The 23,852-nt window shown below is 40.9% G+C and overlaps 1 protein-coding gene across 3 annotated transcripts in view; it reads right to left on the bottom strand.

The window, feature by feature from the left end:
• The window catches only part of pcxb (pyruvate carboxylase b), a 236,621-nt gene that overhangs the window by 181,486 nt on the left and 31,283 nt on the right, over nucleotides 1–23,852 (bottom strand). For all 3 annotated transcript variants that reach the window (XM_026327586.2, XM_026327580.1, XM_026327572.1), the window contains one exon: nucleotides 9,445–9,563. In XM_026327586.2, coding sequence (XP_026183371.1) covers nucleotides 9,445–9,563 — 119 coding nt within the window. The remainder of the gene's footprint in view (nucleotides 1–9,444; nucleotides 9,564–23,852) is intronic.

The following is a 23,852-nucleotide window of genomic DNA, read 5'->3' as shown; positions in this document are numbered from 1 at the left end:
GTATACTGCAGTGTTTACAGACACATTCATCTTCATTTTTTACACAAACATCAAAGCCTACTGTAACATAAAGACTGGCTCAGGTAATCACCGTTATACACACACAATTTACTCAAACACATACACACACACACTTACAACCATTATCTAGCTTATTATAGGGCGTCCACGCTTGTCATTTATGCAGCTCAGCAGTATTTTCCTATCAGTGGTTATTTTATGGAACACACACACACACACACACACACACACACACACACACACACACACACACACACACACACACACACACACACACACACACACACACACACACACACACACACACACACACACACACACACACACACGTGCAGCCAGAGGAGAAGCTGTGGATTGTTTAATGCTGCATGTGTTTCCTTTGCGGTGTTGAGGAAGACAGAAACGGACAGGATCACAGAGCAACGAGGAAGGAGAGGGAGTAGTGGGATAACAGACTGAATAAGCCATGAGCAAAATAAATAAATAAAATATAAAGGAAATGTTAAGAGGAGCACAGAGCAGGAGGAGACAGGTTGAGAGAATAAGAAGAAAGTGAAGCAAGGAGATGCTGGAACAATAAATGGGGGGGATACGAACAGGAGGGAAGGAAGGAGGGAAATAGGTTAGTCATTTTCAAACAAGCATGTAACTAGTTTTCAGTATTGTAATTGTTAACAAGTATATCATGAGCCGGTGCTGACCTGATCCTGGAATATCTTTTTATGCTTTAGTGCACCAAAAGATGTGAACAAGTGTGACAAGGAGAGGGAAAGGGGGGATAATTGCTGATGTGGCAGGAACTCCTCCAACTCCCACGTTCAGAAAGGAAATCAAAGCCAAGAGCAGAGAGCTGGAGACATTGGTGCCTATATAAAACATTCAAGGAGTGAACAAAGGGAGATAAAGAAAGAATATGGATAAAAGAAGAATGAAAGTGGAAGACGAGCAGAAAGAAACACAGGGAGGCTCAATGACAAAATAAAGGAGAGAGAAAAGGCGCTGCACAAGAATCCTCCATAGGCTCAAACATATCTAACCATTGCAGGTCTGAAACTTTGCTCCAGCAGGGTGCCGTGCTTTATTCTTTCAGCAGCTCTGGGTCGCTAGACTGTCCTTTTAATTCACCTCATGTCCCTTCTCTCTTTCTCCATTTCCACCCCTCGTTTGTCAGAGCCTCTGTCAATTAATGCGGGGCATTGTTCCTTTCGCTCGTCCTCACTCTGACTCCCTCTGTGTCCCCCTTTCCTCGAACTGATGAAGATTGAAAGTGGTCATTTAAGACTAATTAGCCAGGCTAAACAGGCACATACCGGGTGCAGTACACACACTTTCACTCAAACACTGACATCAACGCAAGTGCACACAGACAGAATTACACACACCAAAGATAAAAAATAAAAGGATGTTTTATACACACACACACACACACACACAAAGGCAATAAAACCTCTTCTACTGCATATTACAGTATGTGGAAAACCTTTCATTTGACTCAAACCAAGGAGGAATGACAGCAATTTTTTTCTTATCCTGCAAAAATCACTGTATAAAACAAATTCAGATTTTTATTCCTCATTCACACTATGTGGTAGATTCAGGGCATTTGTTTGTCATCACTGAAACAAAAATGAGATCATTACTTTTTAATATAGCAAATTAGAATTAGACATTTGACATTAAAGATGTATACATGGAAAAAAACACCCTTTATTATGATGGATATTATGCAGTTAATTTAATAACAATGGCATTTAGACAATATTACACTGTTAGAGATCAATACTGGTCATCCAGGTGAAGTCTTTGACCTGAGATAATCCAAACCAGAGACTGCAGCACATTCATCACAAGTGTGCAATCTTCATTATTCTGTTTACCTCTAGAGGACTGTTTTCTTTGTCCCAGGGAATAAATGTAGGATTGCCTTCAGCCAATACAATACATCTGCTTGCATTGGATTTTTGTTTGAAAATTAGCATCGACTAGTCGCTGTCCCTCAGCGTCTCTATGATGAATTTGACAGTTTGTTTGATGAACTTTGAAATTTTGTTTTCAGTGCTGCATTGACTGTTTACAGGAACATATTATTACTAGCTTGCAGTAGAAGAGGTTTTATTGCCTTTTCCTGTGGATTAAAAATCATTTCAGAAGCATTTCTTTTCCTGCCAAGAACGGAAACAAACTGGCAGGAAAATAATGAAATAGAGATGTTGCACACAGTATCATGGTTTCTATTCAAAATGATGGAATCTGTCCTTAAAAACCCTTGTCAATCAAATTCGATTCCAGATATCCAATGCTGCGTATGTTAGAAAATAATGTCATGCCATTCTCTTTTGAAAATAATACTACACGGGAGCGATCACAACTTATTATAGGCTCAGCATGTGCCCGAAATCCTACATCAGCAGAAACAGTCGAGTGATCACTTTAAAGACTTCCTCCCTATGTTGGCACAAAGCTTGAGCTTCAAAGCTCTTTTTTTTTAAAAACAGCAGATGACAAAGACACTGAGGTGAGAGGTCAAGAAGGCATTTTAAAAACTTTCAGCTAGATTCATGAATTAGACAGTAAACATCTGAAGCATGAAATTAAACCCGACTCCATTCAACAACATAATTACCTGAGCAATACTGAGCAGTTGGTGATTGTTCCTGTAAGTCGTCAGTAGCAAAGAGTCAGCCACAGTGCGACAGGAAGTTGAACAGTGCTGAGGCTGGTTCTGTCCACAGCCAGTGCTCACCCATCTCCCAACAAGCTCCATAAACCACATGGTTACTCTTAAATATGAAAGACTAGACCAGTCTCTCATTAGATACACAGTACATTTAGAAATTGTTTGCTGAGATGTGAACAAATTAAGGTATTAAAATGTTTCTTAGGTGCTAATGGGTTTGACCTGTCAGGTTCCACATTTTTGTGGAAATATTGCAGAGAGTGGACAAAACTGAAAAGCCTTTCCCGATAATCAGGGATTTTTTTTCGAATTATTTTGAATTCCACCTGAAGGTTTGGACTTCTACCATCCACGAATAGCAATTAAGGGGCACATGCCTTAACGTTAAAAGGCAAAACACTTTCTGCCCAGGCTTTATCACCCAACAAGCAATCAATCCCTCAGTGCTGCTTCAGCATACACTCACACACAGAGCGTGAGCCTGGGGGACTAATTACATCACTTTAGGATCTAAAGGGCTCCTGTCCACCAATCTAACAAAATGCACAATGTCCCTTGACAGCAACAAGAACGCTGTCGCACACAGTGGCTTCCATACACGCTGCACACAGTCGCCGCACAAGGGAAAGATCATTTATGGCTAAATTATGGACAAATTGAACCTTAAGAAAGAAGTTCAAAGGCAGAGCTGGAGTGGAATGCAGAGGCGGTTTCTCCGCAAATGCTCACACTTATGGTTTTCGCACACACACACACACACACACACACACACACACACACACACACACACACACACACACACACACACACACACACACACACACACACACACACACACACACACACACATTGTCTATCACATACAAACTCAGAATGAATCTCCTCTATAGTGCAAGAATTCAGTAAAGCAGAAAGACAGATGAATAGGTTTCACACAGTGGGCCTGTGCAATGTTTTTTTGTTTGTACAAGTGTATGTGTGTCTTAGTTGATGCATTTGGACAACAAAATTATTTTTGAATACGGGGGCGTATTTTTGTATGCATCTGTAAAGACGAGTGTGTGTTAGTGTGTGTTTGTGTGTGTCTGGGTGGAGGGGGGGTGATAAATTCAGATTAGATTTTGGTATTTTGCCTCCTCACTGGCACCCATCACAGAGAGAGAAGCAAAAGAAGCAGTGAAAAGTGAGAGAATGTCTTCTCAGCCAACTTGTCCAACTACCAACACTGGAGGAAAGCAGGAGATGTGACAACAATCAAAGCAACATGGAGAGAGAAGGTGGAGGAAGACGTGAGCGTTAGTGAAGGAAGAAACAGTATCACAGGGAGGAGGGTGGGGTGGGCGTGAGAGGAACAGTGGCAGGGGAGAGGAAGAGGAGGAAAGGTGGGAGGACAAAGAAACAAATACACATTAAGATGCTTCTTTTTTTTTTGGTGGTGAGCACTGGCTTGTAATTACTAATCCTGTTTACAAATCTTCTGTATTAGTTTAAAATGTTATTTCTGTGCATATGCTAACCAATTAGAAACTGCACTATGGAAATGCCAGTGACATATTTGAAGTAGTTTTACAGTTTAGGTTTAGTATGCTGGTAGGAACAGACTGCAAACCATGTCATCTTATTATCCTCACAGGAATAAAAGGTGATGGGGTGTCCCCAAAATATGATAAAAATAACACCTTTAATAAGATCTTTATTGACTTGTGTTTTATCAGTTGATATATAAAATCATTAACATTCATTAACCAACAGGAAATATAAACACAAAATATTTGCCCCAATAGATCACAACCAACTGTAATTACCCTTTAAGAGACAGTCAGGGTTTTTCCAAACATTTAAAGATTCCTCCAGGCTTGTTTAGAGAAACAAATTATCCAAATTAAATGTTTCACATTTAACTGGTTAGAAACTTAAAGAGCCTCCCAGTGTCAGATCCTGCACATACATAAACCTGTACAGTAAAAGTCACAAATGCAACTGGAAAAATACACATATTTCTGATGTGTACCCAAACCTGTCATTTCCATTTAAATATCTTGGAAACATTTCAAGCAGCACGTCCATTATACGTCCATCTTTGTATTGTGCAAGGCATGAACAGCACACAACTAAAACCTGCAAACATATCATTAGTAGAGTCGGTCTCTTTGTAATATGCTACCTGCTGATAGAAACCAATACACCGAGGACTGCACTGAATGACCTTCCTGCGGCGCTGCCTTTGGAAATGTGGTTTAATTACTTCAAAGTTTTTCTTTTAGGTTGTTTTCATTTCGTCTGCTGCTTGTACTGATACACCAAAGGGAGACAGACAGAGGTAGAGGGTGACAACACGACAGGATAAGAGAGAACAGGTTAAAGCAGTGAGGACAGAAGTTCATAAAGGCACCAGGAAGGGACGAAGAGTGAGGCTAAGGTGAGGGAAGGGACAGACACAGGGAAAGATGAATGAACAGACAGATGTCAAAGAGGAAAGGAAATGGAGAGGGGAGAGGATAAATGTGAATGAGAGGAGAGAATGACAAAACGAGATGGATGAGAGAAAGGTGTGGGGGGGGGGGGGTCCAAAAGGGGGAGAGAACGAGTGATGGGGGTGACAGAGTGAGCGGGAGACATACAGAGGCAGAAACTGACAGGGCTGAAAGGATGGTGTAGAAGAAGAGGGAGACCGAACATGAGGCAATGGCGCGAGGAAGAAAGAGAGAAGGGGGGTGGGGTGAAATGGACAGAGTCTGGGGACAGACAGATGAAGGACAGACCCTGAAGGAGGAATGAACGATGAGATATATGGGTGGGAGGAGAGGGTGAACTAAGAAGAGAGACAGGGAGAAGACTTTGATACCAAAGAGAGAGAGTGTGTTGCACCCTCTCTACAGATAACATCCTATTAGAAACAGTTCAAACTGCATACCTAGCAGACACACACACACACACAAACACACCATAATCAAAGTGAGGGAATCTGTTCCAGAGAGCATCTAATTGAGAGGAAAACGAGGCTAAGAGCCCATTTACAACTGCTATTAACATGCAATCTGTATCTGGATATCTTATTTGGATAACAGCATCTGATCACAGCTTTTTGTGTTTACACCTGGTATTAAGCACTCTGGTTATCCTAATTCTGTCTGTGATCATCTCTGAATGATGTTTAGGTAGGTGGAACTGGTGGACAGACACGTAAACATGTGCCAGGTGGATTTCTGTCACCAAACCATGCACTCTGAACTCACATCTACTACTGCATAGTAATAGTATTGATAGCATTTGTCATGCTGGTTATAACAACATGCTGATGTTATAATGCTGCTGTTATAATTCCTGCTATAATGGTTGAAAAGTTCATCGTCTTAGCGTAGTGTTAGGATGCAAACATTGGCTGGAATGCAAATTAAGAGCCAACACAAACAACAGCAAGTACAGCTGAGGCTGGTGTGGAAGTATTAGGTCAAACCTGAATATCTGAAGAATATCAACCAAAAAGAAATAGGAAGGTGGTGCTAGAAGAAAAGCCACATGATCTCCAAAGTCATTAGGATACAAGATCTGGGAACCATTAATATTCTCCAGTCTAGACAAAGTGGTGGACTGACTGACAATGTATGAGTGGCAGCTCTAACATGGACTACTGTCTTTTTGCTGCAAGATATAGCACAAAGACTAAGAAGAAGAAAAAAAACAATCTGCAGTCCATTCACAGTAATAGAAGACTTAAATGCACAGAAAGTGACAGATGTCAAACAGGTAAAGCAGAGCTGTAAGAATGATCAAACAGCAGAGGAGTGACCAAAAAACATCAAGTGTAAAGGAGAGCCGGTGAGGCCGACAGGGTTATTTATGACTCCAGTTACTCAGAAACACACTAATGATGGGTTTTCTAGTATGGCAGCCATACAGAAAACCTTTGTGAATTTATGTGTGTATGTGCCAAATGAAGGAGGAGGGAGATAAAAAGAAAGAATGAAAATAAAAGACAAAGATGTCAAGGCTCAAATGGAGTCAGTTAGGGAAAAAAAGGTTAGCAAATTGAATAGGGAATGAGAGGAATGACTGATGGTAAAGGAATTAGGCAGGAGAGATGAAAGTGATGAAAGACTGTAGGTAGGAGAGCTGGGGAATGAACAGCAAATTTAGAGGGGAGTTTCACAACTCAGTATGAAAAATACCTCACTGACAAGTCTATTAGTAACACAATCAGTTTCAAACACACAAAAACAAGAACGAATGTGCTCACACCTCAGAGACTGGGAGTGCAGCTGAGTGAACCCAGAAAGCTCAAACACTAATGAACATAATGTTCAAATAAAGCCACAGTACAGATTTTACTTTTGTCATTTACGCTCCAATGTAATACTTGTCCTTCATTTCCTCTACAATGTAGATGGATGTACATTGTGTTGCTGCTGGAGAAACTTTCCTGCCTTCAGCCGTGACTGCTTAGAGCTAAACCTTGGCCTGAAATGAAAGCTGTGTAAATGAGAAGTGTTGCTTGTGATTGCTGAAACGTTTAACATGTGCTGCTGCATGCAAGACGCAGCCCGGATTCTAGTCATTATCTTGCTCCTGCCAATTCCAATGACCCCAATTCCCCAAAATGTCAAATTTCCTCAGTGTTATGAGCTTTTCTCTGCAGGACAAAGAGGATATGACAAACTGGTGCAGGACTGGAGGGGAGGGGTACTGTAATGCATGAGAATGACTTTCTGTCAACTTACTGTCTCGCTAATACGAGCGCAACGCCACAGAGTAACCATGGACTTGTGCAAATAGGCTCAAACGCTGTTTCGTTATGACAGAAAAGTACATTAAGAGAAAGAGGAGCTGAACAAAAGAAGCGTGAACAGAAGTTGTGATCTTTCCTCATCACATTATGGTCTGACGAATAACGCAGCGAGGCGAGTTGAAGCTAGATGAAAATATTAGCAAGATATTACCCAAATTCCCCAGTGTCCCTGCATTTTAGCCCTCTTTTTCTTTTGAAATGCATCAGATATGACACTGCAGTCAACAGCAGTAACAGAAAATAAAGGCAATTTCTGCAAAGTTTACCTCATATTTATCATGAGCCCTGAAAAATATCCCATCTTCTTCACACATTATTGCTTCCTAAAAACCACAAGTATAGTATGAAGTACTACTTGTATTGTAAGACTGAAATAAACTGATGCAACTAAGAGACAACTGTAAAAAAATTTTAAAAAAAACCAATTCAACACAAAATAATACTTACACATACGCAGTGTTACATGAACTACGGCTGTATGGTAAATGTATAGAGTCATCTGTTGCCATCTTAAATGCCAAGCACCCACCACACTGAGTTGCACAGACCCCATTAAACAACACACAGTCCTGAGTCCTGAGAAGACGTCCAATTAGTCAAAGTCACTGACCTGTGAGGGAGGACTACGAGTATGAAAGGGCTTTAATCCATTATCAATTTAGTTAATGACATGTTACCTTAACTGAGCTCAACTGTGGGCACCCCGAGGTGCCATTGCGACCTCAGCACAAACCAGGCATATAGCATGTGGGTGATTATGCCTGTAACCTTTGAAACCAAATGGAGAGGCAGGTGCATGTCCTCGTATAAACTCAGAAACATAGGGAACTACCATCCTACGAAGAGAACTAATTTAATTAAATGTCTTGCTTGAAGTGACGTGAAATTATCACTGATGACAAATGTTTTTCTTAGTCACTCATTATTTTTGTTCACTGTGGTGTAATACAAGTTGATCGATGAGTTTCTTTGTGTGCAGTAAACAGACACACACACACACACACACAAAGACTGAAATAGCGAAGAGATGAAAGAAGTCTAACGACTGATCAAGGCAGCAAGAAAAGACAGCACACAATACAAAGTTGTCAGTCATGTCTGGTTGCCCTAGAAACAGGATACATCGTTTTGTTTCCATGCAAATCTCCCCACCCGCTCATACCTTGTTACTGTGCTGCATTATGTATTAGCTGCACTGATTGTTGTCTGTCAGCTTAATTCATTAGTTGAGTTAATTATGCAGGAAATCCAATAGGAACTAGTGTAACTGTAGTTTTCTGTGTACACACATCAGAGGAGCACAAGGATTGATGGGTGTGACTGAAAGGCCTGCACCTGTGTGTTTTTCTTTTTGTGTTTATGTTTTTTGTGCGTATTAGTTTGAGACCCATCTGTGTTGTTTCAGCTGAGCAAATCTCACAGGTCATCGGTGAAGCGGAATGCTATTTATATCTTTTGTTATCCTCTCTCTCACTTCCTCATCTCTCACCTTCATTTCCATCGTGTCTCACCCTCCATCTGACTTCACCTTTCAGCTTTTCTCTTCACTGGTTCCACCTGTCCTGTCTGCTTTCTCTGCTCTCTCTCTCCCCCAGTCTCCCTCTCCTGCACCTGTCTCTTTGTACTTGTCAGCTTTCTGTCAATCCCCCACCCCCCCGTTCCTCACCCTGTCTTTCTCTGTATTTCGTTCTTTTTGTCATCCATTTTTGCTTCTCCCTCACGTACCTAACCTCGCCTCCACTCTTTTCTCCATTCAGCCTACACGTCCTCATACCATATACTTCTCTCTCTACTTCAGCAACTTCTCAGAGTGGGAAGCATATAACCTTGAAGCTGCACACCTGTCTGTGGACAGATGATACCAAAACACACACAGACACACACAAAATGACACCCACCACAACCATCCAGCTGCCCAGCAGCCTAAACCCATCCACACACATGAACATCTGCTACTTACTCTGTGATTTCTTCGGTGACCGTGTGTTCGACCTGGAGTCGGGAGTTGACTTCAATGAAGTAGTGCTTGCCATGTTTGTCCACGAGGAACTCCACAGTCCCTGCATTCTCATATCCCACCTGCAACAGAAGGGGAAAAAAAAAAAAAGTCGGCTCTGAGTAACCCAAGTAATAATATTAGTTGTGTAAACACTGAAGACACAGCACTCACTCATCTTAATGAGCCATGAAACCAAAGGAACAAAAATCTCCTATCCTTTCTCCATGCAAATATGGGTACATAAAACGAGGCAAGAATAAGCTCCTTGCTGTGTTTGCAGGGGGAGAGGAGGGCATTTTTCATCATTTCTCTGTAACGCAATAATTAGATCATTATTCAAGCGGGATTTATTGAACGCTCTTAATCATAAAAAAAAAAAAAAAAAGCATTTCCCCGTCTACCTTTCAGCTACAACACTGCAATCTGAATCACACTGTTTATTTATACAGAGATTTCTCTCACTGGGGTTGGCACACGCATGAATATGTACTCTAGACTATGTCACAGGTACAAAGGAAAACTGGCTCTATACTCACTTAGCATAAACACATCAATTTGATTGATACACAACTCATTTGTGTACAGATGAAATTTGCTTGCACCATTGACATACTACTGTCCTTGCTCCCTCTGGATGTGGATAAGAAAAAAAAACAAAATCAAAAAAGAGCTTCTTCTTCCAGGACAGATAATTTGGTAATAAATATCGTTCATACAGTGTAGGTAGAAATTGCAAAGGGAAAATTACATTATGAATAAACAGAAGAACAGTATCAGGCAAATACCGTCCTAACTTCAATGTTACTGCTAGTGCAAAAGCTTCATAGTGACCATGTCTGCAAACGTACATCGTTTAATTTGTTTACTCGCTAGATTATTGACTACTGCACCTATATCATTATTTTGAGTGGGTATGTTCAGGCTTGGTTATCGGTGAGAGCAGCGGGAGTGGGCCCATCAGGTCAATGAATCACAACGAAGTCATGCTGCCTGGAAAAAGATGGGGCGAAGAAAAGCATAGCACCTGAAACCTTATATGTGTATTTTGAGTCACATGGATCATTACTGTTGTTCTAGTAGAAGAAGAGATTAATTTTAAAGATGACAGTCTGCAACAACACTCAAAAGCTCCTGAAATAATATAAACCACATCTTTGAGGAGGTAAAGGGAGGGTTCAGAAATATTCCTATTGTGTGTAAACCTCAAAATACAATGTACTACTATTTTAAAACAAGTCAACTGCTCCTTTAATTACTTTTGTTATTTACCATAACGTTCATTTACAGTGACAAAGCATAGTCCAGTGCCTGCTCACCTCTCCAAACATGATCTCTCTTCAACTTAGTACGTTCAGTTTCTTTCTTCCATTTAAATTATACATGTCCCTCTGAACATTTCCACTTAGACTTTAATGTCCATTTTAACTTTTAATTATGGTTGTGGTAGCTTTTTCATTATTTTTCATCATTTTCTTTCCCCAGAGCTGTTATGTCTCTGCAAAGTTTTGGTAGAATGAATGAATACACTCCTGTGCAGCACCTGTGTGTGTATCAGTTTTGAAAAGCTAATTTAAAAAAAAAAAAAAAATCTCAATATATAATCATCTGGTGTAATCAGCATGCTTTGCTAAGGATAGTTTTATGTGTATCTCTTAGAAGTCAAACGTGCTGTGGCTCGATTCAGAGTGAAACATGATAATTGTAAAGAAAATATTCATGCCTGTATACCGGCACCAGTGCTTTCCATACTCATCCTTCAAAACTATTCTTTGTGTTGTCTCAGCTCCAGTTTAATTTTCCCCAGTGGGAGCTGCAAGCAGAGTGTAATTGCTATATAAATAAAGTTTACTATTATTGTCATTATAATTTTGAGACTAGGCGGGTTTACACAAATTACATGGATGATTTGAACAGAGCAATCTGATTGGTGTTCCGACCAATTTAACCAACAGGGTGGCTACACCAACTTCTTCACATCAGACGCAGCCAAAACTACAGATTTTCTTTCTACAATCAAAGCCTTGCCATACTATAAACCATATTGCTATTTTGAGCAAAGGAAACAACATCCAAACACTAGAATGAAATTAGAAGGCTGTGAGCAATCACATGTCTAGAACTCAAGCTGGAAAACAACAAATGTAATTTTCCAACAAGGCAAAGATGTGAAAACCCAAGAAAAGGCAACAGCAACACCATCAGCAAAAATCTATCCATATCTGTTTGCTGAAAAGGCATATTTGAGTCGTTTTTGGTTCTTTCCACCCTCCTCTCTGTATTGAGCCTATTGGAAATCACAGTGGATGAACAAATTGGGAGGAAGTGAATGATCTGAACCAAATTTATTTGCTCCTTTCATCTAATAGAAAAATGCTTTTGTATTCCATAACTCTTAAAGCAGCCTAGTGCCTTCAGGTTTGCTTTGATTTCCAACATTTGGCGAGCATAAATATCAAGACAATCAAATAGGCAGGGAAACAGGGAGATGGATTGCAGAGAGAAAAAGTGCCCTAAGCTAAAACTGTAGCAATTAAAATACGGAAACTAAACAAGCACGAAAAGCCTTGAAAAGCCTAAAAATATTGTAGACGCAGTTACAATGAAAAGTCCATTATGCATGTAAACAAATGGATCACATGATCATTAACCACATTATTAGGCTTGCTGTGAAGACAAAATTAGAGCCTGATGAGGGGCTACAGTAAACACACATATACACATACGTTAGTATTTACAGTAACCTCAGAGTGACACTATCATCTAACATCATCTGTGTAAAAGATGTCAGCAGTCAGAGTCACTCAGTCAGCAGAGCTTTCTCCACAGAGAGAAATTAGTCTCATTTAGAGCATCTGCAGCTACCCACAGGTTTTACCGGAGAGACTCATTAAAGTGATCGTGCACACACACACTTCTACACGTAACTTAAACACACACACATACAGGCTGCAACAAATTAAACCGTATGAGAACAAATGCAAACAAACATACACACTAGGACATGGCAGGGCACATACAAACACAGGAAACCAACAGAAACACCTACATATTTAAAAGTTGCATTATGCTCTCCTCCTAATACGAAAGCAGAGTCTGGCAGAAACTAAGTGTGTGTGTGCGCCTGTATTGTGACTCTTCTTTAAAGGTACACAAACTAGCTGATTAACACAGAACCCAGGAGCAGAAACAGTCAAGAATCTGAGAAAACAATACAAAAAAAAAAAAAAAAAACACAAATCCAACATCCAACAACAGTACTGTTCTCTGAGCACAAACATAAATTCACACACAAAACACCAGTCTGTCTCGTTTCTCTTAACCTTCTGTGTGGAGCCAAATTTCACATTGTGCTTGTGTGTGTGTGCATGCAAATACTTCCTGTGCAGAGTACAACAGTGATGACAAACTAGCGCCCAAGGCCTGACTGATACTGTACCAGTATCACAGTAGAACACACTCTTCCTGTCCCTTTATGTGCCTGCACGGTATACAGGGACATAAATGCACACACGACTCCGTAGATTAAGTGCACATAAATTCACACAAACCAATATGTGTCACTCCATGCGCTCCCTCTCCCTCGCTCACACAATGAGTCAGTGAGTGAAGTAGCAGCCAGCGTAACAGATTGAGTGTTCAGTGTTTTGTAAGGTCTGACAACCAAGTCAATGGGCTGTAGTAGCAAAGCAGAGGTCACTGGGGTGCTGCATACATGCATACTACCCCACACACACTGACTTCAGAGACTATTTTAAAAACACATAATGTCCACTCACCTCCCTGCTGCTGCCCAGTGTGAGTGTGTAATTGTGTTTAAGTGATGAATGTACACCGGTGCATAGCTCTGAACAGAAAGTGACAGAGACAGATAGCTGGTACTGTACAGCATAAAGCGAGCAAAGCAAAATGCATTAAGGACAATTCTGGGCTGGTAGAAAAACAAGGGAAAATACAGATGGAAGGAAAGTGGGAAGGAGTTCAAGAAAGATTGATGGACAGATCTAAAGCAAAAAGGGGAGAAGTATTTGGTGGGAGTAGAGATGGGACAAAGACGTATGGAGTCAAAGAGTGGATTAGATAGAGTAATCAGAGACAGGAAGAACAGCAGAGAGCTTCAGTGATGGAGGGATTGTCACTCTCCCTGGTTTGTCTCTCCAAGCACTTTAGCTTAAAACCATTTGCAGTGTTGTTACAGCATGTCAAAATTCAACGAGGATCCGACAGTTTGTGCCCTCGCTCCACAGCACATCACTGCACTAGTGGAAAACATTGGATGAAATCATCTATTAACTGATGGAGTTTATATTTCAATAGACTCAGACTTTCCCAGCACCATAAATATTGTATGATGGACAATTTCTATTCATTTTAAAACAGCTAAAAACAAAGAAGGTATATCAGGGTCAGAAACCCAGCTGCCAACCACTGCATCCTTCACGGCCTCAGATTCGTCATATCAATATTTCTGGAAAGATGATAATCAACAGGCAGATTGACTCGAGATGAATCCACAGCTCCAGTTTACTTCAGTGTGGAGAACAGCCTGAGCACCTCTGAGACAGGGCAAACAGATGAGTGCTGCCTATTTTGGCCAAAGCATAAAGTCTTCCCCTGGTGTCCTCTGTGCTGTGGACCTGCCAATTTGATATGCTATTTTGCACAATACTACATGTATTATTTAGCTGAATCTCACATTTTCCTGATTCTCTTTGTACATTATGCCAAAACCCAGGTCTAGAGTATTTTCATCATGTTCTAATGCTGGCAGGTACTAGGTTTTTAAAATTTGAAAATGTAATACTGTTTCCTCGCACACTCACAGAAAATGTGAGTCTCTAGCTGTTGGTGCAGTTAAGTTCATTGCTGAGGGCTACTTCATGTTTGTCTTCAGTAACCCTGAAAAGATTTAAGCTGGCACCTTTGGGAATTGCTCTTACTTTTTTTTGTTTGCATGGGCATTTTGTGTGTGCACAGTCTTGTTTCCTGCTGGCACTGCACACTGCCCTATCTTTATCATCTTTGCCTAGGCCGGGCGATGTTTGGGATTTAAGCCTTGTAAGTGTGGACGCTACACCAGTGTGATCCCTTTTGGCTTTTGGGGCCACGATATCTCTGATTTAGCGATTTGCGATTAGCGATGTGTCTATACAGGTGAACGGGTACTGTGGGTGCTAAGTCACTAGCTACTACTGATGCTTTCAAATTAAGATGGAGCAGGTAAAACCAAATCAGGCCCATTTATTATATAATAAAACATGTACTCTGTGCTTTTTATGAATCATAAAATATTGCTAGACCACAAAAACCACCATTCCCACTAGGATTCCAGCACATAGGTTTTTGGGGTCATGTTTCTGATGAAGCCTGCATGAATCCAAGACCACTGAAATTTCTGTTCTGCATGAAGCTTTAAGTTTATTTGAGGTCATCAGTGCTGCAGTCACAATACACTCACTGTCTAAAAAGGCAAAGTGATTTCCTCTTAAAAGTGTTGCCACCACAGTGCTGTCACTGCTTGCAGATCTGGAGGAACAGCCGATTCACTGCACAGCACATATAAAAGGCTTTCCGATTAGTCCAGTCCCCTGCCACCTTCTTCAATGCCCTACATCCACTGGCCAAAAAGCAGTGCATGCTGGGTCATGAAATGCCCAGGGGCACTCAGAGTAATGTGGTACATGCCCCACAGCTTTGTTTGTGATGTGCTTCATGCAGCAGAGGGAACAACACAAATCAATCATGCAATCAATGGTACTGACCTGTTAAATGTCTATGTGTGTGTGTGTGTGTGTGTGTGTGTGTGTGTCGTACTGCACAGCTTTACTGCAGGGTGACTTTCACTATCAGTGGTTTACATTATGTAACTTAATTGCTTTGAACACATAATCAAAGCTACAACTATTATTAACATTGATTTGCATGTGTGCCTACACACAAGTTTTTAAATGCTTGTGGGGACACTGACTGGAAAGCTATTTGTGCTTCCAGATAAGGGAGGTCTCTAAAGCATAAAACAAAATACATTTTCTCTGTGGTATAGTACCTTCCCTCTCCCTTAAGGTTTCACACTATTTCTGTCTTTTTTTAAACAATACTTGGATTTACAGCCTGTTTGCTACAAGAACATGAAACTGTGAATTTGTATATTCTGTATTTTTAAACCAACAAAACTCACTTGATCACTCCACGAAGATTTTTCAGTGCAGTGAAAGCCTGACATAACTTACTGCAGTGGCACACTGTTGTCACAAATCAAGCCTTTCGCCCTGTCAGACATGATCCTTCAGTGTGATACACATGGGCACAGTTGTTTATTCTTCGACCTGTTTATGAATATTTAGATTTCGAACAACTAGGCTTGGATCTGAGTGCAGTCAGGGTAGCAAAGCTGGTGAGACTAAAATAAAACTAAGCAGTTCTGTCTGGGACATGGGTGATTAAACCACAGCTGATCCAAAGCTGCAAAGCCACCACAGGTGAGTCTGAGATAAGTCCACTACCAACACCTGAACTCAGATTTTTGCATATAAAGAGGGAATGAATGCTATTGTCAGTTTTATGAAGGTGCAACACACAGCAACTTCAGAGGCACGCAGTCATATTACCACACTTACTACGTAACCAAATCCTCCAGCATGTCTCATTCTGCCCTCCTCTCATCTAAACATCACAAAGATGCTGCTTCTTAAGCTGTAGCCCTCTTCTTCCCTTTCTTCCATTTATTTCCTCATGTAGGGATAGGAGTTAATCTGGTGCCAAAGATTTTCTGTAATCTGATCCAATTCCCTTTCAGAGTCACAGCTCCGATTCATGGCTGATATAACCGCAACAACACACACACACACGCACACGCACACACACAAATAGATCAGCTCCATTTCAGTAGTGCCACCTCTCTAATCCTTTTGCTGCAGGGAAGTGCCAAAGCAGCGGTGCTCACCGAACCCAAACACACAGTGTACACAACCAAAAAAAAAACAAAAAAAAAAACAACACACACAGGAATAGACGCCACAATGCACATATATCACAAGTGTGCCTAAAGGCACACAAAACCCACAGTCATAATGAGCACAAGCATGTGTACGCCCCCACACACAGCCCCGCATGCTCCCACACAGATTCATCGCAGCTTTAATGGAAAGAAGCTTGACCGGAATTCCTCCATCGACTTGCCAATGCCTTGTATTCATCTCTCCACTCCAGCTTTTCTACAGGGTTTAAGTCCATTACTTATTCCTTCCTCTTTCAATCACACCTCTCCACAATCTCACTTCTACCCTCCGCCTTTGTCATTAATCAGGTCATCCTCCCTCCTCCTACATTTCCATGCTTTGAGAGTTTCATTTTTATGCCAAATGATTTGCTGGACAGAGATGTGTGTTTGATCCTTAAATTTGTAACAGAAAAACAAATGTGCTTCAGGAGGAGTATGAGGAATACAAAGGCTTTTTTGTCACACGCTCCTTGATGTCCAAGACGAATTTCTCCCATGTGAGACAAAGGCTCATCTTATCTTAGATGCCTTCATAGATGAAGAGAAATACAACAAAATATCAGAGGTTTGTAGTCACGAGGGTCATTGGAAATTTGACTTATGTCATTAACTCTGGTGGTATACTGACATGGAACACGTTCGTCACATGTTTTTTCAGTGTAGCACATAGCACGTTCCAGTTTTCCTGAGCTAGGCTTTATTTAGGCACTGTGCTTTAAATGCTAATGTGGGTATAATTACTGTGTTTACTCATGCCAACTTTTACATGAATGTCTTCATGAAATGTCAACTATTGCAAAAATTGCCAGTAAATGTGGTTCAAATGTCAAATCTTATGCATTTGAAGAAAGGGGGTCACCAAAGTCAGTAGAACTCATCCTGGATAAACTAAACCTGTACAAAATTTTGCAAATTGCAGTCTGAGTTGAGATGTTGCGGATCAGCTCAGTGACCAACAAATGCCATCCTTCAGAGCTATGCTACTCAAAACCAAATCACAAAAGCTCTAGGTAATTATTCCAAGTAGATGATCTCTGACCTAGAGCCTGACTGAAAGGTTGGAGGTCAGGTTCAGCAACAAGACTAGTAGAGCTTTAATGTTATTCTCAAGGACTATTCAGCAGCCTGGATGAATGCCAACACAGAAAATCAGACCTTGGTCTTTCATTTTGTCTTGGAAGGGTTACTCATTACAACACCATAATGCCAATCAACTTCTGGAAATCTGCATGTTTTTGTCTGATTTCATTTTTTCTCTGAGTTCATGTCTGATTTTTGCAAGTCATGTGTATCCTTATCATTCAGCGATAAGGATACACATGACTTGCAAAAATCAGACTACCAAAAAAGTAAAAAACACTACTTTTTCTTCCCCCCCAAGTGGTAGCTCTTCATTTTTTTTTCCCGCACCCTCCCTCTGTTCACTGCTCTTTGATCCCTCCTTTCACTTTTCTCCCTTTATCTTCTTCCTCTTTTCTTCTACATTGCTACAAGTCCAAAAAAAATTACTTTCCCCGCACTGCCATTTCTCTGTATGTGGTTCTTTGCTCCACTTTCATCACTTCTGCTCCCTTTACAGTTGTCAAAGCTTTAGAAAGCTTCTTCTCAAGTCAAGTAAATGTATGGAAATGTTATTAAAAAAGAAAAAACAAAAAGGGTGGCTGAGGGCTAAAAGGTCAGTGAAGGACAGATGGCAGGAGAGTGTCACATGGATGGGACAGAGGAAAGAGAAAGAATGAATTTAAACAGCTGTAGTGTCAGGCTGCAACATTAAACTGAAAAAAGTGAAGGGGGTCTGAATATTTTCTGAATGCACTGTAAATGTCTATTATGGATTTAATTAGACGAGTGTTCTGTTTTCTCATAAGTGTCAGTTTATTTTTTATTTTGTATGTTCTAAAATGCACAAGTGTTTTACAAGGACATTTTAGCTCTAAATAACATCATTCATGTAATGAACATAGATGACTATGGGCCATAACGTTGGCCAAAAAAAAAAAAAAAAAAAAAAAAAAAGACATACAGTGCTCGCAGCCATTTGAATGAGTTTTAGATGCGCTGATGGAAATTTGCAATAAACATCATATGCTCCATCTGCACTATTTGTGCTTTTAAATAGCCATTTATATGACAAACAAATCAGCCGTTCTGTAGCCGCAGACAATCAGTTCAATGTGATTTTACAGTCATGACAACGTTAACGATGATGCACATGCGAAAAATATATTGATCTGTCGATTTCTCTCATTATAATAGAGGCTGGGAACTGAACGGAAGCTGTAAGGCCATCAGCCAGCGGTCTAATGGGAGTTGTACACAGTGTGGAAGCAATGCACCCATAAAATGCACGCACACACGCTGGGGAGATGAACTGGGTGCAAAAGAGGAAACGCAACGCAGACGGATTTTTAAATCAATACAGCCACACAAGACGCCCTTAATAGGAATTTACAGTCCGTAAGTGGACATGCAGCATTGTGGGCTCATAAAATCTGATGTTTACTATCAATTAATTCTAAAAAAGACATCTAAGTGCAAAGTGCAGCTGTAATTTCAAGGAGCACTAAGGGGACAGAGACAGAAAAGAAGACTCATCCCAAAATAACATAGCACAGTTCAGAGAAAGTTTCTGTGAGCTGATTCACTGTCAGGCAAGGCAACCCAAACTGTCACATTTCATGACACCATAAAATAAACAGCTACACAGTGTGTATGTGTGTGTGTGGTTGGCTTTTACATCTTATGCTGCACTGTATGTTGCTAGATTTTCTGTGCTTCCTTTCATTTACCTCCTTGGCCCTGTAACCTTTAGCTGTCCATCTGTGTCACCTCTCTCTTTTGTCTTCAAGTTTCATCCGTTTCCTGCAGAAATTTCATGGCTTCAACTTTGGCCTTTTATAAAATGTCACCAGGAGATGGCTCACACATCTGAACGTGTTATTTCACATCCCTGCAACCAACTCAAAAAAAAAAAAAAAAAAGGTCAAAAATAAACATTTTTCTTTCTGTTTGGAGACACAGAGTTTAAAGAGTTTTATGACTGATCTATCATTCAAATTAAAAATAGGTACAACTAGATTTAGTTTTATGTACTTCATGGACATCCTTCTTTGAACTGGCTTAAAAAACAAACCAATGAAGGCAAGTGCCAGCTGAAAGACAGCTTTAAAACTTCTATCTTCGCTTTTTATTCCCATCTTCTTTCTCATTTCTCTGACTGCCACAATAAATGAGACCATAATGTTTTATAAGTGTCTCTTACTCTCTTACACCACATCATTGAGCAAACCTTCTCTTCATCTCTAACTTCTCACCTCAGTCTCCCACCACTCCACTTCTGAATGAGCGGCGCCCTCGTGCTGGTGACCAGTTTTCCTGAGGTAAAGTGCCACAGTGTCAGGTTTTATCTGAGTTTATTATAGAAGTGGATTACAAATCTTTTATCATCCCTTAACTACTTGCATCAGCTCCTGGAAAACTGAAGAGTCAGATATTTTATTTTTTTTTTTCCCCCTACTCAGTGAAACTAAACCATCATACATTTGTAAGAAACACTTTTTGCTGCTGTCGAATCAAATAACTCTTTCCCCTCACACACACCACGGGTCAAAAAGTCAATGCAGTTTTATTCTCAGTCTCCTATGAGCCCTCCATCTGGCTGCACCCACTTTTCTTAAATCCCTCTTTCCACATCTTACTTATACCCCGCTACATTTTAAGGCTTCCCCTCCTCCTCCACTACTCTTTACTGAGCTCTTATTCATCTTTTCACCCAATTGCTCCCATTCTGCACATCTCTCATTCCAAACCTTTCTTAATATAAGGCATTACTCCTCATTTTTGGTCAGGTCGGTCTGTAGTGCCTCCCACTTCTCCTCCACTTTGCTTTTATTTCCATCTCAGCCCCCTCGGTCTCTCGTTCCGCCCTTATTCACCTGTCACTCAGCAGTTAATGGAAGCATAATGAGCATGTTGTCTATGAAATTATAAAAAGAAGGAGTGAATACAGTTGACTAATAATCAACGAGTGCCATGCAACACACACAGCTGGACAAAGGCGAGCACGCACATGCCTAGACACCAATATAAGCAATGGTGACACACACAGCTGCAAACGAAGATTAATGTTCACCCATGCAGAGGTGTGCCAACTGAATCACAGAGACACAAACACATTCTCAGTGGAGATACACTATTACTAACTCAGCCCTAAAATCAGGCCCAAAGCTATTTTTCTTTCTCCTGTGCTCTCACCACAGCTTCCTCACTCCAGGCATGCCTCCTTCCTTCTGATGCCTTCCCCTCCCCTCCATGTCACCCCTTCCTCACTCACTCCCTCCCTCCCTCCCTACCTCGCCATCCTCCCCCCCCCCCCCCTTTCACTCCCCGGCTCTCACGCCTTCCAAAAAAAAAAAAAAAAAAAGGTAGTCAGGGCAGAAATGGGTTTTCTACTTCATGAGACTGCAGCTGTGTGCATGTGTCTGCACGCTGCTCTGTGTGTGTCAGGCTAAGATTTGGTTGTGCGACGACACCCACACTGCAGCATTTGACACAGCCGGAGGGAGCGAGGAACTAGAGAGAAAGAAAGAGACAAGGGAAGGGAAGATGACAGGAGGGGCACAAAAAAAAAAAAATATATATATATATATATATATATATATGAGGGAGAGATGATTTTGTTTTTGTTTCTAATTATGAATGTGTGACGTGTACTGTATGTGTGTGTCATTTCTATGAAAGAACACGCATGTTATGTGTCACTCCACAGCCATCTACTGTGTGTGTGTGTGTGTATATACACATTCCACAGCTTTTGGTTGTGTGAATACATTTTTTTGTTCTTTGTATGTGTGTGTGTTTGGCTTGTGTTGTATTTAACCCATAAGAGAAGAGGAGGTGGTGGAGTAAGGAAAGAAGGTGCAGTAGTTGAAGATTTGTACACGTTTTCCCACGTGTTTAATCAGTGAGCTGCACTAAATAGGGAAAAGTGCTGATGCTAGTGAGCCCGTTGAGTGTATGCTGGTGCGTGTGTGTGTGTCCACTCCTTTTTCATTAACAGCTCTTACTTTCTTACACAAGTGAAATGAAGGGATGAGAGGAGAGGGGGTAGGAAGGGCGTCTCCTATTCTTCTCTTTCCTCTGTTTAATGGGATGTAAGTGTAGCAATTTTCTGTTTCATTCAGCATCCATAGCTGCAACCAAAATGGCCCATATAGTTGACAGACTATTCACTCAATGCTCATACTTTGTGAGAGAACAGTGTACTGCTCGTTCAGTTAAAATAAACCTTTCATTCCTTTCCAATTTCATTTTCCTATAGGCAAACTGTCTTCCATCCATCTCTCATCAGACGTTTCCACGTTTTAGTGCGCGCAGCAGCCCTTTATGGCTACGATTCTTCTGTCCATATCAGAAGATTTGTTTGGAAAATGTGTTCCTTGTTCCTTTGTTCAGTCAGAGGCAGGGAGGAGGACAGTTGTGCAGTACAGTAGACCCATTTAGATGTACAGTACATCATTAGGATGCTAAATAAGGAGTAATGTAGTGTGAGCTCGTCAATGGTGCAAAATGAGGCCTGGCAGGGAATCAACACCCCAATGTGATGCTGATGATTTCATTACAAGCTAAAGTCTAATTTAAGCATCTGCCAAAAAGTAGCCCAGCACGACTGTCAGTAGTCAGAGTAATGTCTTTCTGGTAGAAGCTGTCACTCATTAATTCAATTAAAATTTTACAAAATGGACTGGAACTGCAGTTTAATGTCAAACCGTGGGTCACTGTGCTCGCAGGCCTCCGAACGCTTCCATGTAGCAGACAAAACCAAGTGTTTAGCACAACGGTGCAGCTAAAGGGCCGGCTCCTTGTGCTTTATCTTACAAGACTAAGTTAGACTGCCACCACACTAAATGAATCTTTAATGGATTGCATCTTTAGCTAAAGTGTAGCTATACAACAGCAGGAACAAAACTAATTCCCCAAGAAATTGCCTTTGAGCCTCCCATACAAAGTTTGTCAACTCAATACATTTCAGATAAATAATTTTACCAGTCCTGTAGCCAGATAGCACCACGTGTACCCGCAGTAAGAGAGGACTGACATGTTTTTAAAACAATCAGCTTGGCCTGATCAGTGATGACGTAGATGTTTAAATTTATCACACAAACACCTTTACATTTATCAAACCAACATTTTAATAACACCAGGTAGCTACTGTGATTGCCCCTCTGCTTCGCTGGCCCATTTAGAGCCCTTGGCGTTTGGTGTCTGCCTTTACAGCACTAACCCATATACTCCAATGTGTTACTGCAATCCTTTTAACCACTTTAGGGTCATGTCAGCATTTTTATTCCTATTGTAAGCCTGTGAGGAATTTGAACAATACTATTCAATTTATTTGTGTCTTTGGCATCTGGTGTGTTTCGCTCGTTTTGATGGTCTTTTTGTAGGCGAGATGCTGCAAGTGCCAAGTTTGATATCGGCAGCTTAAATTAAACTGTCTCGGTTTCGTTCTCACAACTTTAAATCACTTTGCTCCGCTGTTTTAATACAATGTAATGATTCAAATTCACCAGAGAAGATTTTTTTTGGGGGTATAATCAAAATAAAGACCAACTTCTAAAGAGCGCCTGCAATTTGCCGTTTTAGTACATTTATCTGGTTTCTCTTCCAAGCACTGCTGTGGCCATTTATTATTCATAAGCACGCACTTTTCACTGTCCTCAGTGTTATTACTGCACAAATCATGATAGAATCAGTGCCAATGCTTTCTTCCTGCTACGTCCCACCATATCTTCTCCATCCATTCACCTTTCCCTTGGCTCTAATTTCAGAAAGCACAGTTGGCTTGAGTTTCCCCTCAGTCGGCAGAAAGGATCAATACCCCCCCCCCCATCTTCCTCATCTCCATCCCTGAATATCCTTGCCCACCTCACTTTGTCTCTCTATACATCCAGTCTATTTTTTCCACTCTTTTTATTAATTTGTTTTCTTTCTTTTCCTTTCTTGCATTCCCCTCCACCCATCTACCTCCCCACCTTTGCATTGTGCTTTCTTAATCTTTAATCATCTGTACCTCCCTCCATCCTCACCTCTCATCACCAACTTCCATGTCTGAAAGCACCGACTGAAAAAAAGTCTTACTGGCACAGACGCACAGGCACGCACACACACTTGGTAATATTCACATATAGAGAAGCACTTTCCTTTTCAATATCACACTTAGTCTCGGGTTTGACTTCACAAACACATGCAGCGCACACAGGCATGAGGATACAAGCCATGGCTGCTCAAAATTGTGAGCCAATTGTTCAAAACCCACCCAATCACATGTGCCAATGTCACCCTGACATGAAACAGTCCTGCACTACTTTGT

The sequence above is a fragment of the Mastacembelus armatus genome, chromosome 18, assembly GCF_900324485.2.
Source record: "Mastacembelus armatus chromosome 18, fMasArm1.2, whole genome shotgun sequence".
NCBI classification, from domain to species: Eukaryota; Metazoa; Chordata; class Actinopteri; order Synbranchiformes; family Mastacembelidae; genus Mastacembelus; species Mastacembelus armatus.
The sequence above is the reverse complement of the archived record's forward strand: the minus strand, read 5'-3'. Positions and strand labels throughout refer to the sequence as shown.